The sequence below is a fragment of the Poromitra crassiceps genome (genome assembly GCF_964638095.1).
Source record: "Poromitra crassiceps genome assembly, chromosome: 10".
NCBI classification, from domain to species: Eukaryota; Metazoa; Chordata; class Actinopteri; order Beryciformes; family Melamphaidae; genus Poromitra; species Poromitra crassiceps.
In genome coordinates this window covers 2,539,938-2,557,036 of record NC_139631.1, presented here as the reverse complement: position 1 = coordinate 2,557,036, position 17,099 = coordinate 2,539,938, and the positions used below count along the sequence as shown (strand labels likewise).

General features: G+C 46.9%; 1 protein-coding gene across 6 annotated transcripts in view; it reads right to left on the bottom strand.

Moving 5' to 3' along the window:
• The window catches only part of fbrsl1 (fibrosin-like 1), a 420,341-nt gene that overhangs the window by 280,412 nt on the left and 122,830 nt on the right, over positions 1–17,099 (bottom strand). For all 6 annotated transcript variants that reach the window (XM_083644557.1, XM_083644556.1, XM_083644560.1 and 3 more), the window contains exon 2: positions 10,877–11,116. In XM_083644557.1, the coding sequence (XP_083500683.1) occupies positions 10,877–11,116 (240 nt within the window). The remainder of the gene's footprint in view (positions 1–10,876; positions 11,117–17,099) is intronic.

The following is a 17,099-nucleotide window of genomic DNA, read 5'->3' as shown; positions in this document are numbered from 1 at the left end:
TGATTAGTCTAGCTTTCAAAGGGTTGGTGGTGCTCTAAATGTGGTTTCAGAGGACAAGAAGAGAATTGAATACTGTTGCTGTATATCAGCACAAACTATTGGCTGCAGCTTCACTACAAAACTATTACGGTAGTATTGGTTCTGGCCTCCAAAATCCCCAAATCCCATACAGTATGTAGTGCTACATGTGCTACATGTTTTCATGCTTCTGAAGCGGTCTTGATGCCTCTTGTAGACATAGATACAGGAAAAATTTACTACGCCTCACAGACTCCCGGGTTGGAGTCTGGAGATACCGTCTGTCGGGCCTCTCCTGAGCTGAGATGCTAGCGCTCAGGGTCGCTGCTCCCCCGATAACACCCGGGAACACCGCTATCGCTCAACCCGATCGCCCGCCTGTTACCAGCCGGCCAGCGGCGATGTGCCGTGGTGCTGTCGTGCCTCACGGCGCGCCCGTGAACTGTGCACCTCCACACTGTTAATGCCCCAGCTAATCTGATCTGTCTCCGGCCGGCTTAGTGCTTATAAACACACACCTAGAGAGATATATATATATATGCAGCCGGGGGGAAGTAATCCTGAAGCTCTGACAGGGGCGAGCAGCACGCCGGGCTTGGTGTCCGCTGGCTGGGCTGATAGTGAGCGGTTAGCCTGCAGGAGGTGAGGGAGGTGGGGGGTTGGCCTGCAGGAGGTGGGGGGTTGGCCTGCAGGAGGTGGGGAGTTAGCCTGCAGGAGGTGGGGAGTTAACCTGCAGAGGTGGGGGCAGGAGGTGGGGAGTTAACCTGCAGAGGTGGGGGCAGGAGGTGGGGATTTAGCCTGCAGGAGGGTGGGGAGTTAGCCTGCAGGAGGGTGGGGAGTTAGCCTGCAGGAGGGTGGGGAGTTAGTCTGCAGGTGGGTGGGGAGTTAGCCTGCAGGAGGTGGGGAGTTAACCTGCAGAGGTGGGGGCAGGGGGTGGGGAGCTAACCTGCAGGAGGTGGGGAGTTAACCTGCAGAGGTGGGGGCAGGAGGTGGGGAGTTAACCTGCAGGAGGTGGGGAGTTAGCCTGCAGGAGGTGGGGAGTTAGCCTGCAGGAGGTGGGGAGTTAACCTGCAGAGGTGGGGGCAGGAGGTGGGGAGTTAACCTGCAGGAGGTGGGGGGTTGGCCTGCAGGAGGTGGGGAGTTAGCCTGCAGGAGGGTGGGGAGTTAGCCTGCAGGAGGTGGGGAGTTAGCCTGCAGGAGGGTGGGGAGTTAGCCTGCAGGAGGTGGGGGGTTGGCCTGCAGGAGGTGGGGAGTTAGCCTGCAGGAGGTGGGGAGTTAGCCTGCAGGAGGTGGGGAGTTAGCCTGCAGGAGGGTGGGGAGTTAGCCTGCAGGAGGTGGGGAGTTAGCCTGCAGGAGGTGGGGAGTTAACCTGCAGAGGTGGGGGCAGGAGGTGGGGAGTTAACCTGCAGGAGGTGGGGGGTTGGCCTGCAGGAGGTGGGGAGTTAGCCTGCAGGAGGGTGGGGAGTTAGCCTGCAGGAGGTGGGGAGTTAGCCTGCAGGAGGGTGGGGAGTTAGCCTGCAGGAGGTGGGGAGTTAGCCTGCAGGAGGGTGGGGAGTTAGCCTGCAGGAGGTGGGGAGTTAACCTGCAGAGGTGGGGGCAGGAGGTGGGGAGTTAACCTGCAGGAGGTGGGGAGTTAGCCTGCAGGAGGTGGGGAGTTAGCCTGCAGGAGGTGGGGAGTTAGCCTGCAGGAGGGTGGGGAGTTAGCCTGCAGGAGGGTGGGGAGTTAGCCTGCAGGAGGTGGGGAGTTAACCTGCAGAGGTGGGGAGTTAGCCTGCAGGAGGTGGGGAGTTAGCCTGCAGGAGGTGGGGAGTTAGCCTGCAGGAGGGTGGGGAGTTAGCCTGCAGGAGGGTGGGGAGTTAGCCTGCAGGAGGTGGGGAGTTAACCTGCAGAGGTGGGGAGTTAGCCTGCAGGAGGTGGGGAGTTAGCCTGCAGGAGGTGGGGAGTTAGCCTGCAGGAGGGTGGGGAGTTAGCCTGCAGGAGGGTGGGGAGTTAGCCTGCAGGAGGTGGGGAGTTAACCTGCAGAGGTGGGGGCAGGAGGTGGGGAGTTAACCTGCAGGAGGTGGGGGGTTGGCCTGCAGGAGGTGGGGGGTTGGCCTGCAGGAGGTGGGGGAGGTGGGGGTTTGAATAATAGAGTGACGTGTTCGGAGATGTTCTGTTATATGACATTGTTATGGGGAGAGGGAGGAGGGGTGGACAGTAACTATACAACCGTTAATTTTAATATAATGTTCTTTCAAGCAAAACTGTAAGGACTTGGTTAAGTATTTGGTTAAGGATTCACTCAAGCATGGAGCATCTGGCCATAAAGCGTCATTTTATCAGCACAAATGTGCCTTTATCGGCCGATACCGATGACGTGCCGATATCATCGTGCATCCGTAAGTGGAGAGCAGTACTAATGGTGTGTGTGTGTGTGTGTGTGTCTGTGTGTGCGTGCGTGCGTGCATGTGTGTGTGTGTGTGTATGTGTATGTGTGTGTGTGCGTGTGTGCGCTGTGCTGCTTGGCCGAGTCAGCATTATGTGTTATTCATGACCCCCACTGAAGCATGGTGAAGGTCGAAGGCGTGTTGGTGCTCCCTGCACGTCCTGCGTTCTCCAGCTGCTCCTCTGATATCTCCTGCTGGAGATAACAGCACTCCTGGTGCAGATGAAAGGCAAACTAAACAATGCAGGACAGGGTTAGACCGCTGGATCTGTTTACGGATGTTGGCCTTTTATTCAAAGGAAGAGATCAGATATGATGAATTTGATGTAGATTGATTTCATATTAAATTGGGAAAAGATTGCGGATTCCCCGACGTCTCATGTTGACCTCATTATCTCCTATACTTTCTCCCACGAATATGCTTTGTTCTGGAATGTGCCAACAGGTGTGCGTGACCTGAGCGTTTTTGCAGTCGTAAAAAGAACTTCTAAAATGCTGAGATGGAATTACCTGGAATACACTTCAGAACGCCGCGGCCCACTTTGAAATGTGAAACTCTAGCCAACCCTTTAATCACAACTCTGATCAACACACCAGACTAAGATGATGTATTTCTCTATTTTTAGTATTTCATAAACAGGACATGTGGATGTGGGCATACGGCAATGCAGCGCAAATTAATAATCCACCCACATACAAAAATTGAGCCAAAATACCCAAAAGCCCGATTGCCAACATTTTCTTCCCCCAGAAGTAGGCCTATTTGTGTTCATAACACAGAGGAGATATATTTATTGAGACAAACTGTGATGAGCAACAACAAGTTATTTTTAGTTTATTTACATAAATGTCTCCATGGACAGATATTTGACATTACTGTTAAATGAAGAATAACACAGTTTAAATCCCATTGCTTTGTTTGATTGGTTCTGATCATGTTTTTTGATTCAAATTAATTTGAAAAATTAAAAATTAAAAACATTTTTTTTTTATGTAAATGCATACCTGCCAAGGCTGTGAACAATGCTACCTTGTCTGTAAAGGGGAGACTCGTGGGTACCCATAGAACCCATTTTCGTTCAGATATCTTGAGGTGAGAGGTCAACGGACCCCTTAGAAATAGTTAGTCCCTTGCCAAAAGGTTGCACCCTTCCCGAAAAGTTAACATGACATGGTTGATGTCTATGGATGCCTTAGGTCTTCTAGTTTCATAGGATACCAGGAACAACTTGGCTTAAAACTCAGCCCGCTACTACAGCCATTTGACCTGCAGCGCATTAACGACCCACCAGTGGGCCGCGACCCACCCTTTGGGAATCAATGGCCTGGACTATTTCGCTTTGTTTTTGGAATTTCGACTGACCCTGAACGTGAGTGGATAAAGATTGAATATACATTTTTGGGTGAAATATCCCTTAAGGAGTTTTCAACCCACCTAAATTAATTTCATTACTGATTGATTGATTGATTTTCTTTATTTAAGTGTCATGCTTCGAATGAAGCCCAGCCCACATGGGCTTACAGGAAACTTTTACTGTTCATCATTTAAACAAACAATTAACAATTATCATTACTATTGATTTCAATGAAGAATTTTTGTGTCTAAATGCTGTTTCAGAGGCTTTTCCATTTTCCCTTTTTGGGGGACATATTTGGTGTGAAAATAGTGAACATAGCAGATAACTGAATATCAGCACAAAAACTATTGGCTATTGGCAGTGTTCTCATCCAAAAATATCAACACAACCTGGATCAGTTAATTCAGGTCCAGCCCACACACATGTGTGACCGCTGGAGAAATGGCTCCTGACAGAGTGTGACTGAGAGGAGGAGACTAGAAGGCGACCTTGGTGTGCACGCACACACACACACACACACACACACACACACACACACACACACACACACACACACACACACACACACACACACACACACACACGACCACTCCTGAGGCCTTGACGGGGCTTGTAATTGGATCGAGTCAGTCCCGGTCCCCACCTCCCCCCCTCTGAGAGGAACTCTGCTCCGGCAGCACAGCGCCTGTCCTCCGGCGAGACTCTGGCACCCCAGGGTGCCTCGAGGAGCCTGACACATCACCGCGCCTGCAGATTCACAGTGTGTGACATACCCTCCTAGGGACACCGCTTTTGACTGGAGAGCGAGCGAGAGAGAGAGAGAGCGAGAGAGTGAGCAGGAGAGAGAGGAGCAGGGCAAGATCAAGGACAGAGGAAGAAAAGCTGCAGCTAAGTGCACCTCTGTTGGTCACTTGAGTGGAGGCTCTGGTAAAGTATACAGGGGTCATATTGAACACATGACCCCGTTAGTATAGTGGAGTGTATCGACACCATGACGTCATAAGGTCAAAAAAAGCTGTCAGGCGCACTGCACTGCGTCTGAGCACCAGAAACATCAAAACCCAGCTCGCTATACAGAGCCAAAGTGAAACGTCACTTCCTGCTTTCTCCCTGTACCAGCTCTGAAATAAATATGAATGGCAGTGAACGGAGAATAACATTACTTTTTTGATCCCGTTTGAATTGTGCCACGGGGTGCCAACGTTAATTTTGTCAATTTAAAACATAACTTTGCATGTCAAGAGAGTCGCAGTTTGCCGTCAAACTGAAATGTAGGGGTTAGTTTAAAACTACATAGCTTGTGGAAGCTCGTGGCATGTCGCCGGTCTTCAGCTTTGCTGGTAGAGAAAGTGACCTCACTTAGGCGACAGTGTATGTAGTCTTTCTGATTTATAACTTCTAGTGCAACAGTTTGGCGACAAACTGCGACTTTCTTGACATGCAAAGTTATGTTTTAAATGGACAAAATGACCGTTGGCATCCCGTGGCACAATTCAAACGGGATCAAAAAAGTAACGTTATCCTCCGTTCGCCGCCATTCATATTTTTTTCACCGCTTGGTACAGGGAGAAAAGCAGGAAGTGACGTTTCACTTTGCCTCTCTATTCCAGCTCCTACTCAGACGTGGAGTAAAACGACAGAGCCTTGAATCAGCCTCTGGATTCTATTTGATATGAAAGCGTGGAGGAAGTGTACACAGGCTTTACACACAGCAACACCTGCTCTGCAGTGCAGATGGCTGCTTTGTGTGGCCCGTCTCCCACCGCAGCCACTACAAGTCACACACATCCATCTGCTTGCTGCGTGAAAAGAACCTGCACTCGTGTCTGTAAGAGAGCGCTGGTGTCGGGAGCTCACTTGCCAGCGTGGAAAAGTGTGAATACTAAACAACCACATGGGTCTGTGAGTCTGTTTGTGCCACTGCCAAGGAGGCTTTTCTGTGGCAGAGTTGGAAGGAAAACACAGGAAAGTTAGATCTCTCTCCTTTAGCTCTGATTCTAATTCTTCTTCTAGCACTTTGCTCTTACATGATCGCTCTAGACTCGCGGGAACACCGTGACAGCACTGAGGGTCGCGACCTTTGAACCCTTCAGACTTGTCGATGATGATGCGAAATGAAGCTTCTTCTTCTGCTGCTGCTGCTGCACTCGTTGTGAGTGGCTCCGGATAACAGTGTCAGCCCTGAGCTGAAAATGTACAGGGACTGTGTGACAGTGTGAAACTAGATTCTACCATGAAGGAATATACACAGTATTTAGGCTGGACTTAGTCTTGCATAGCCAGAGCTATCTCTTTTAGCTTTAGCCCTGTGCTAGCGCTGGAGAAAGGTCTGGCTCAACCCATTATCATTCCGGTATAGGGGCGGGGGAATGCTCTGTCTTGTTTGTATTTAGTTAAACCAATCACAATCACCCTGGACGTGCGCGTAGCTCAACCACAGTGAAGCCCACAACAGCCAGATAAAACACTTCCGGTGTCTTCAAAATAAAATCACTAGGTAATATCTATTGACTATTTCACTTGAATTCTGTTGCTAGGGAAGATTTTGGAGTCTAGGTTATTTCTTGTCAGTTATTGCATTAGCAAACACTGCAACAGGAAGTAGGCTAGGGTCAATTTAGAATGTTTATTTTGTCAAGTTGGTCCAAGCGGGCCTGCCTTATTGCCGAATCCAAATCTTTGTCAAACTTGCCATTTTCAGCATGTTGCTACAGTAGCTCCGAGGTTATTGTTGTTACCAGCAACGGACACTTTGAAAACGACAACATGCAGATAGCAGAAGGTGAGGAGAATTCAGTCTGAAATGGACCTTCTGTTGAGTCAGACTAGGCTGCAGCACAAGGCAAGATGTCTCTCTCGTAACTCTCTCGTAACGGACAAGCCCGTCTTTTATTGTCACACGAACACCACAATACATGCATGCGGCCACATGGCGGTGGCCGGTGAAAAGTGTCTGTGTGATGTGTCTGTGTATATATATATAACAAACCTAAATCACTAAGTGGGGCTTTAACAGAGAATAGTTCCATCCCTACAAATTGAGACGTTATAGATTCACCTTATTTGATCAAGTGAAGTTCTACTGTTGGGTTGGTACTGTACGCACACTTCTCCACGCACACAACGAGACGAATTGAAACTTTGTTTGACTGTTTTTACGTACTGAAATTCACTTCACTGATGCCAGGCAGCTACATTGTTTCTGGTTTTTGAAGTTACAGAGTTGAAACAGTTGCCTCTCGCTGCCCTCTGGGCACCAGCGACGTGCGCTCTTGCCTAGCGCAGCTTTAAACACAACACTATAGAGAGAAGGGCCTTTCAAGTATGCTTCTTTATGAAAGCCTGTCAGAAGCCCGAGAGTCTTTCACTCCTCGGCGAGCTACAGAGGGATCTTTAGCGCCCCAGATAAGATTAGAAGACATCTTCTACTCGCTGGGTCTTGAACAGAGACAGCGAGTCAAACACAGAGTTAGAGAGATGAAAGAAAACAAGCCGACGCGAGGCGGGGGAAACGGGAAGAGCTTGGCAAGGTAAGAACAGGAGGGGGGGGAGGAGGATAGGGAAACACCAGGGCGAGAGAGGCAGCCAACAGTGCTTTACAGATCACTCCAGCTGTGGGTCAGGATGCGGTGTCTCCTGCTATCGATGGATGGATGGCAGAGCCCAGGTGCTTTCTGAGGGGACTTTCACAACGCCTCGCCTCACACGGTATCATGAAGCCACAGACAGGATCTGCCTCCAAAGCCTCTCGCAAGACATTCAACACCAACGCTTTGAATGACATCTTGAATCCCTGCCAGAGGCCAGACGTTTGCAGCTGTCGCATAAAGACCCCATAACTGTGATTTTCTTGACTTGACAATCATGGTCATGATGTGTTGAGTTAGGTTCCGTGACCCCTTGGGCCCTCGTGACCCCTTGGGCCCTCGTGACCCCTTGGGCCCTGGAAACCTGCTCAAACTCCCACTGTATTATCTCAGAAATAGCTGCACATCAGCGAGGAACAGAAGCGTTCTGTTTTGCATTCCTCAAACGCCTTTTCTGCAGATCTGCGGTTTAGCCGGCAAACAGCGAGACACTATAATGACTAGCTGTTGATCCACACCCGGGGCACGGCTTGTTTCGAGATGCACCAGGCAAGCACAAAAACATACCAAAGAAACAGACAGCGTATATGGAGCTACTTATTCACACATGAGCATATTGTCAACTTGATTCATTTGAGCTGCATTAAGATAATTCTGGATGCATGAAAACAGCAAACAAATAGAATAGAATTTTAGTCATTTAAGCTACAGGGTCAAGATTGCTTCGATGAACTACTTACTTTTCTCCCTTTTGCTTACATTTCTTTACCTAGCAATTCTCCATCATGCCAGCCAGACAGCCAGACACACACAGGGATACTTGCTGCTGTTGGGTAAGAACGTTGTATTGAAGGCTCTTACAAAAACAGCATTGTTCTTGGGCTTGAAAACGAGAAAATCACCCAAACTGAAGTGAGCAGGTCTTCAGCGGACAGTAACGATGAGTTTGCTATTATCTGGGTGCTGTGGCTCTGACCTACTGCTTACTATTACTGTAGTTGCTTGTAATCTACTAATTGAAGCTTTTTCTAGCCTAGGGTTGCACACGTACACACTTACACTGCAAAGCTCTTACAAAAGCACAAAACACAGCCAGACTCATTTCCAGCCGTGCCAACTTCCCAAGGAAATGTGATCTGAGAGAGATATTGTGGTCCGTGCTGGGCCGGGCCCCCGGGGCTACACAGCCTCATTATTTAGTTGGACTTCCTGACTACATTTCCCCCCCTGTTATCCTCAACAGCACTATGGTGGATCTTGGCGGCGGGACAGCAGCATCAAAACATCCTCCCATTTAAACAGACTGTTAATACATTTAAACAAACTGTTAATACATACATGGGGCTGCTATCTCGCTGTGCCAGAGCGTGACTCACTACTAGCCTCCGCGCAGCACTGTCCTTGGTGCCGAGGATATTGGCAGCACTCTGAGGGAGGTACACGCACAAGACAAAGAGCAAACCGCTCATGTAGCGATGGTGAAAGGAGAATGGCGTTGAGACGATTAGCAGCGATATTGTCCGGGGTAAGTCCACCTGGAGGCGGCTTTGATTGATCAAAAATAGAAACATTTCCGGTAGCGCTAGTCCTCATCAGTGTTTACCCGTCACACACGCCTCCCCTTCATGTAAGTTAAGTTTATTTATATAGCCCTAATTCACATGCAGAAAATAGTCCAGTTAGATTGAACTAAACACAATCAATAAACAGAAACGGAACAACTTGTATACATGTAGAACAAGCATGGCAGGAGAGAGAAAGAAAGAAGGTAGGCAAGTCTCAAGAGCAGATTTGAGCAAGGCAAACAACCTAACTATTCTACAGTACTCTACCTAGCAGCCCTTAGCGTTGACCCTAACAACTTATATAAAACAAGCAACACAACAAGCTAGCTCAGTGGCTCACAAACGTTTCACGTCAAGGACCCCCTAAATTGACACAAGGATCAAATTAAAGCTCTGGAACCCCGTCAAGGGCCCCTGGGGGTCTCCGGATCGCAATTTGAGAACTACTGATCCAGCTAATCTCCAGCCTAACCTAACCTACAGGCATCTCATAGCCTTGACTCTGACTGCCATGACCTGGGCAGGGCCCCCCTAAATGTACACAAGAACCCCCCCCCAGTTATTATTACAATACTCTGTCTATGCTGCTTTCATTTCAGCACGCACACAGCAGCACAGCGCCTCGCTATCCAAAACAACAAGACAGTGAGCGTGACGGCCAAAGCACTTTCACATTCAACACCGAGGTGAGAAAAGACACTGACAGCAACATATGAAAAGCCCCGCTGACACCAATGTAATAAAAAATCACCATTGACACCGAGACGGTACGAGTCGCAGGTTAATACAAACGTAGGAAAAGTGGCTGGTACCGCCATTAACAGGTGTAGTGAACACAGATGCAGGTCACAGCTGCTGGCAGCCAGCAATACGTGAAAATACACTGCTGGCAGGCAGCCATATGTGAAAAGTCACTGTTAATGCAAAAACGAGACAAAACACTGCCGGCATGAAATGCACGTCAGAAAGTGACTATATGAAATCACTTCGGACAACGTGTTAAAAGTCATTGTTGTAAAAATGTCACTTGCGCAACAAATTAAGAAAGCCGACAGCAAGAAAAGTCTCTTCTGAGGAGAAGAACAATTGAAAGGAAGAGTCAGTGCTGTTGTCAACGTATAAGTATAGTAACATCACCTAAAAGACAATGCTGGCATAACGTAATGAAGATTCAGATTCAGGTCCACAGCACATTTGCACAGCAAGTTATTTCAGAGGTTTGCGGGAGTTGTGTGACAATGTGCAGTTAAAGTGTGAAGATTAAGCTCTCACAGTAACACATGAATATGTTTATGAAGGGATAATAGTGGTGTTCAGGATCAGCACTCGTCTCCCGCTGAGTGTTTGCATTACAATAGGCTCTGCTTACTGCCAATCACCTGCCAGGCAGCCACACAGGGAGAACAGGACGTCTCTGCCAGGAAATAAGCCCTCCAAAAAACATGTCGCCTCACAAACTTTAACATCACATCAGTGTCTTTGTTAATAACAACAATCATTTAGCAATAAAATAACTCGGTGAGACTTTTAAGTAGGAGCTGCTCAATAAAGAACACAGGATTTAGGGACAATGCTTTTCTCCAGCGCTACTGTATACACTGTGATGCAGTACAGTGTGAATACAGTGTCCTTTGATGACCACGGCACAGTGGTAAAAAGTCACCTGTCACAGGAATAAGTAAGTCACACCTGACATCAGCTAGTATTCAGCTTTAAAAAAAACTTTTTGTTACCCTAAAGTGAAGGGGAAGCTGCTGTCAGACACATAAAAAGCATAATGGCAGAGGCTATCAGAAAGAAAATTAGGTTTAAGCGGTGTTCACTCTCCCAAAAGAAAAGTGCAAACGCAGCCTCAGAAAGCCTTGCTGAGCGAGATGCTCTGACAGCGAGGTGAAATGCAACAGAGACAATGCAGAGACAGACCGTTTTGTTCTTCTTGGAGTAGGTCTTCTTCAGCAGCCTGTCGGTCATCCTCTCCTGCTCGCGCTGGGCGTGGTGGAGGAAGCCGTTCTCCAGAGGGTCCATGATGACGGGCTGGACGTTCTCCTCCTCTCCCCTCTTCTCCACAGCCTCCTCCTCAGCCTTCTTCTGACGCTTCGCCGCCTTCTTCTCCTTCCAGCGCTCCTTCTTCTCCTGCTGCATCTTCACCACTCCTGTCTTCTTCTGCAGAAAGAGAGAGAGAGGGGGAGAGACTGTGTGAAACGGCTGATTTGTTTAGAAAGATGTTCAGCGTTCAGTTATTTAAAAAAATCTGCTTTTTAGACATTTAGACGATGCTAAAGTGTGTGTGTGTGTGTGTGTGAGAGAGAGAGAGAAATATATAGAGAATATAGAGAGACAAAGTCTGACATAATATATACTATATGAACAATAACAATTATTCGATTCAACTCCATATGAAAAACATAATCATTTGAATGTACAACACAGTCAGGACGAGACAAAGTATGTTAAAGTAAGTCGCTCAGCCTTGGTTGAAGCAACGCTATTGTCTGATTTCCCCGATTAGCATTTCATTAGCATAAATCAATATTAAACTGCTTCTGCTAGTGAATGTATTTTAACGCTGGGAGTCTTTTTATAGGCCTATGTCTCATGGGTATCCGTTCAACACATCCCTTACCTTGGGCAATTTTGAAAAGGCAACTCATATTTTCCATAGGGATTTTGGACTACACCCCATGGCAGAGATGTGAATCGATCAAAAAAAAATTAAAAACTACAACTTCCGCTTATGGTCTCTATTGTCTCAAGGATTTTTCAAAACAACAATACAGCAAGCGAAACAAAGATACCTTGGGCTGCCGAAAAGCAAGGATAAAAAAAAAAGCGGAGAAGTTAGATATCAGATAGACAAACAGCTCAATACAAAGATAGATTGGCAGGAGATGAATGTATGACAGAGAACACGGAGGGTTTGCCTCTGCTGGCAAACAGTCAAGCGTGCAGCCCCTCCCCCCCGGCATATACTGAGCAAGCAAACACACTGATGCAGAGAGAGAGAGAGAGAGAGAGAGAGAGAGAGAGAGAGAGAGAGAGAGAGAGAGAGAGAGAGAGAGAGGCAGCACTGACTGACTCTCTCTCTCTCTCTCAAGTCATCTTTAATCCTGTCAACAGCAGAACAATGCCTTACTGGAGTCCATAATCACTTTATGGTTCAGATATAATGAGCTTAGGATATGAAGTGCTTCGTTAACACACTGGAGGAACGTAACAGTCACTCGACACACTGCGCTCTACACACTCACACTATGACCAAGCAATTTCCCCCCTTTAACTAATCATTCCTCTCACGCCTCGCTTACAGCCGCTATGGAACTGCTGTTTAGTTCTTTATTGGAATTCAAACTGCATTTTGTAACTGCTCGGTGCTACTGTAGCTTATTATCTCCCACCCAGGATACCGCTAATTACATACAGTACATAATACATAATTATAGTCGTAATAATACTGCTATTACTACTACTACTACTACTAATTACTATTATTATTATTATTATACCATATCACATTGTTATACTGCAAGTACACAGACATATATTGCAATTTTTTTAAATATTTTTCTACCATATTGTTTGGTGCTTGTGCCGACCACAGTGGTCTTCAATCCTGGTCCTCAGGACCCACAGTCCTGCTGGTTTTCTCTCCTCACAGATAGCTCATTTATTTTGTATGTAACCATTGTTTATCCAGGGAGGAACGTTGAGAGAGCAAGCTCTCTCTTTCAAAGACGCCCTGATTACAGCATACTGTCTACAACAATTACAAACTTGCGGTACATATCAAAACAATAGAAATCACATGAAAATCACAGATGTGTAGAGACAAATAAGAGGGCTACGTAAAGCGGGTGCAATCCCTATGTGATGCATCTTCACGTAGCGCCCTGAACGTCTCTATGGAGACCAGTCGGTCCAGTTTGAGAGAGTCCTGAAGCTCGTCTATCAGCAGCACTAAAGGTGAAAGCGGTCTTTCCTGATCCTGACTCACTGTTCATATGTGGAATATGACCAATCTAATGCGTGTCTGTTATCCTGTCGCACTGGAATTGAAAAGCTAAGACAAATACAATGGAAGCCTGCCACACATGGCAAGCTTATAAATAAACAAAACACAATGTTCATCTCTTCCAACTGCATTGCACATAATTGCTTTCAGCTGGCGTCCCAATTGTACAGTCCCTGATTACACGATTACATGCTACAATGACAACCAGCAGGGCTGTTAGTCCAGAGGAGCAGGGCTGAAAGCACCTTAATAAAGTACACTTATCTGTGTATCTCAAATATTATGCGTCTATCCGTCAGTTTGTCTGTCCAGATGTTCCTCTAACACGTACATGAACAGATTCCTGAGCACGTTTGTGTTTTAGCCTCATTGCAGGTGCTGTGATGCACTAAACTGGCGCTCAAGCCCAACATTTCTTGTAGATGTAGTTGAGAAAAACACACTGAAAGCACGCTAGCGGACTCCAGTGCCCCATAAGTCAGTGCACCTGCTGTGACACAGCGCATGGTGTCAGTCAAACAGTGGAGGTTCATATTCACTCAGGCATACTGGCAATGTATGTAAGACACAGCAGCACTACATGATGCAGTGTTTTGAAGAGGCAGCCTGTTTGTAACTGGCTGTATGTTGTGCATGCTTCACAAAACTGATCATAATCAGATGGCTGTGTTCTAGTGAAATGATGTTGATGACTAATAAAGTGAGACGTTAGTGCCTGAACAAAGATAAGACACTGAAACGAAACAGTGACAAACTATTGCCTACGTACTTAGATTAACATGCAGCCTCAAAACAACTTCAGGGACATAGACAGAATAGAGAACTAAAGATGAGGAGGCCACTCAACCTGTGGGAACCCTGCTGTCTGTCTGTCTGCCTGTCTGTCTGTCTGTCTGTCTGTCTGTCTGTCTGTCTGCCTGCCTGTCTGTCTGTCTGTCTGTCTGTCTGTCTGTCTGTCTGCCTGTCTGTCTGTCTGTCTGCCTGCCTGTCTGCCTGTCTGCCTGCCTGTCTGTCTGTCTGTCTGCCTGCCTGTCTGTCTGTCTGTCTGCCTGCCTGCCTGCCTGTCTGTCTGTCTGTCTGTCTGTCTGTCTGAATGTTAACCTCCTCCTGGGCTCCAGCTGCCTGTTATTTCCAGGGCTGGTTTTAGCTGAGTGGAGCTGGTGATGTGCTCTCACTGCTCTGGGCTGGTAAAGCAGACCCTACAGATCACAGTGTGTGTTGAAGCCATGTGGAGGCCTCAGGCCGGGGAGGCCACTTCACCTCTCAGCATGGCCTCAGCGCTCCGTCTGAATAATGAAATGAGCGTCTCTGAGGGAGAGAGCTTAGCAGATGGCTCCCCCCATAACCACTAACACAATGCCACCAATACCTTCCTCCACACAAGGTGCACAGGAACTGCACAACATGTCCATGGAAAGGAACAAAGGGAAATAGGGATGCACCGATCCACATTCACTTCCCAACCGATTCCGATACCTGAATTTGGATATCTGCCGATACCGATACCAATATTTTTCTTGAATATACAGTATAGGCAAAGATTTGGCCAATTAAAGATTTTTTTTTTTTTAAATATACCTTGCAAAAAGCAGACAAAATTAAGAAAATATACAAGGCAAAGATGGATACTATTATACATGGGCAAATTACATGGGCAAATTACATGGGCAAATTACGGCCCGCGCTGGAATTGCAAAAAACCCTAAAGCTTAATTTATACTTATTATAAAGTGTCGCTCAGCACATGGTCGCAGACGAAAAATAAAGTGTCGCTCATGTTGCTGCATTTATGCTTCTCTCCACGGCGCAACGGTCACGTGACGCTAGAGACAGAGGGAGGCAGAGAACTAGTGCAGTGCAGACAGGCAAGAGAGGGAATGCTGTCAGTGAACCCACGTCGCCGCATATAACGACACACAACCACACAATCACTTCCTCTCTCTCTGGGAAGTTGGTCACGGTGTTCTTTGTGATTTTCACGAAGTCATACATCAAGGACAGGCTGATAAAAATACCGGGGACACGCTCATTAATTTCATTTCAGCGAAAACTAAAACAAGGAAGTCGCGCGTGCCCGTCTATATAGCCAATCAGACTTGCACGACATTATGTGACGTAGTCAGCGACACTAGACATTTCACCAGGTAGCAGACACTGCTCGCAGACACTTGAAAGTGTCTACTCAAGTCCTCATTTCTGTCTGCGACCATTTCAAAAGTGTCGGCAGACGAAGCATAAATTGGGCTTGTAGGGAAATATGACCACAAATATGTTCACATGGGATGGAGATCATCTATATGTAAGGCAAGGCACTAATGTGCGTTTGAAAGTTAGAAAGCCTTATATTGGAGAGGCTGAAGACATTAAAAGCCAACTCATCAGACTATACAACACTAACAGAGATGGATCTTTCTGGAGGGGAAATCAATTTGGTCCACGCACGCAGTGCCAAAGTAAACATCTTCCAGCAAACATGTGGAGCACGGCCAGCGTCTGCAAGCTTCATCAGCTTCAGTAGACCAAGTATGCAGCTGCAACTGACATGATCTTTCTTGGTGTGTACTTGGCGTGTATGAATGTTAACTGTTTGATTGTACAGTATGTATTGTGTAGATGTATAGTGTGTGTGTGTGTGTGTGTGTGTGTGTGTGTGTGTGTGTGTGTGTGTGTGTGTGTGTGTGTGTGTGTGTGTGTCTGTGTGTTGGAGGGGGGTGGGTGTTAGTAATGTCCAAGACAAATGTATCCTTAGGTGTAGACAATGAAGGCTAATCTAGTCTAATCTAATCTAAAATTAAAACAACTGTTGACCTGTCAGCATATGGATATGTGTAATACTTTTTACGACTATTTTTAAACCCACTAAAACTGAACTGGCTTTAGTTAACCTATTATTATTATTCAAGAGATGAAGGCCTTGAAAACAGATTACTGTTAGACTGACTGACATGTTTTTTTCCTACCCATACTGATATGGCATATATCTTTAAATTTGACCATTTTCATGCCCCAAAAATTCCAAAGAAATACAAGGATTCAGTCTTTTCCTCAGCATGTTCTTCCTGTCAGGGTGGAAGTCTCTGAAACAACATGTGGACAACATCATGACACACTAAAGCCCTCAGCTCAAACTGATAGAAAATAAATGTGTGTGTGTGTGTGTGTGTGTGTGTGTGTGTGTGTGTGTGTGTGTGTGTGTGCGTTCAGCTCCTTGAAGCAGAGCGAGGCAGGTTTACTAGGCTTCTTTCTACCCACTGCGGAGTAGAAATCCTCCCACCACACCACACTGGAGTGATTTCTCTGCTCAGACATCCGACATGAAAATAACAGTAATAATAACATAGCTGTGGTCACGGACCAAACCTCCATCATATTGGCGGTGGATACTTACTGGGTGATATCCAATTTTCTTTTATCAACATCCCAATTTCCACTCAATCTATCAGCAAGGCAACATATGGGTCTAACCCTTGTTCAGGTAATGTCAGGTACTGTGATGTCACGCTGAGTCTCTGAGTCGCGCTCCTCGCCCTCTGAAGGCGACACATGAATGTGTCATGAGGGAGCAGAGCAGCACGAGCAGGCCAGTCGTCATGCAATTCATTACAGAGAGCCATGTTTGAAGCGTGTCTCCGGTCGGGGACAAAGCCACTACAGACTGACAACAAAGGACGCAGAGAGGTGCCACCAGGTGTTTCCCCCTGCTTCAGCCTGCGCTGACCCTCCAGGATGACCTGACCATCAATATTCATCAAGGCAAGGGGGAAGGGGAGGAGGGTGGATTGGCATGTCGGCATAACTGAATTTGCATGCTGCGGCCACACTCCTTGGTTATTATTATTATGAGCATGTGGAATAAACCAGCCTGGTTTCAACTGGTGGACATGTGGAGTCGTATTAGGATGCTGGAGGATTCAAGGGCGTAACTTTGCTTTGAGAAGTGGGAGGGACACGATAAAATGGAGGAGTCTGGGCGTAGTCCAATTTCCTGCATTTCACAAGACGATGCAAACTCCTCAAGTGACATCATTGATGGCATAGTCCGTGATTGCTCGAGTGACATCACTGATGACATCATCATGGAGTGCTGATGATGTCACAATGGCTCTGTGAATGTGAAGGCCTAAAAATGTAAAATAT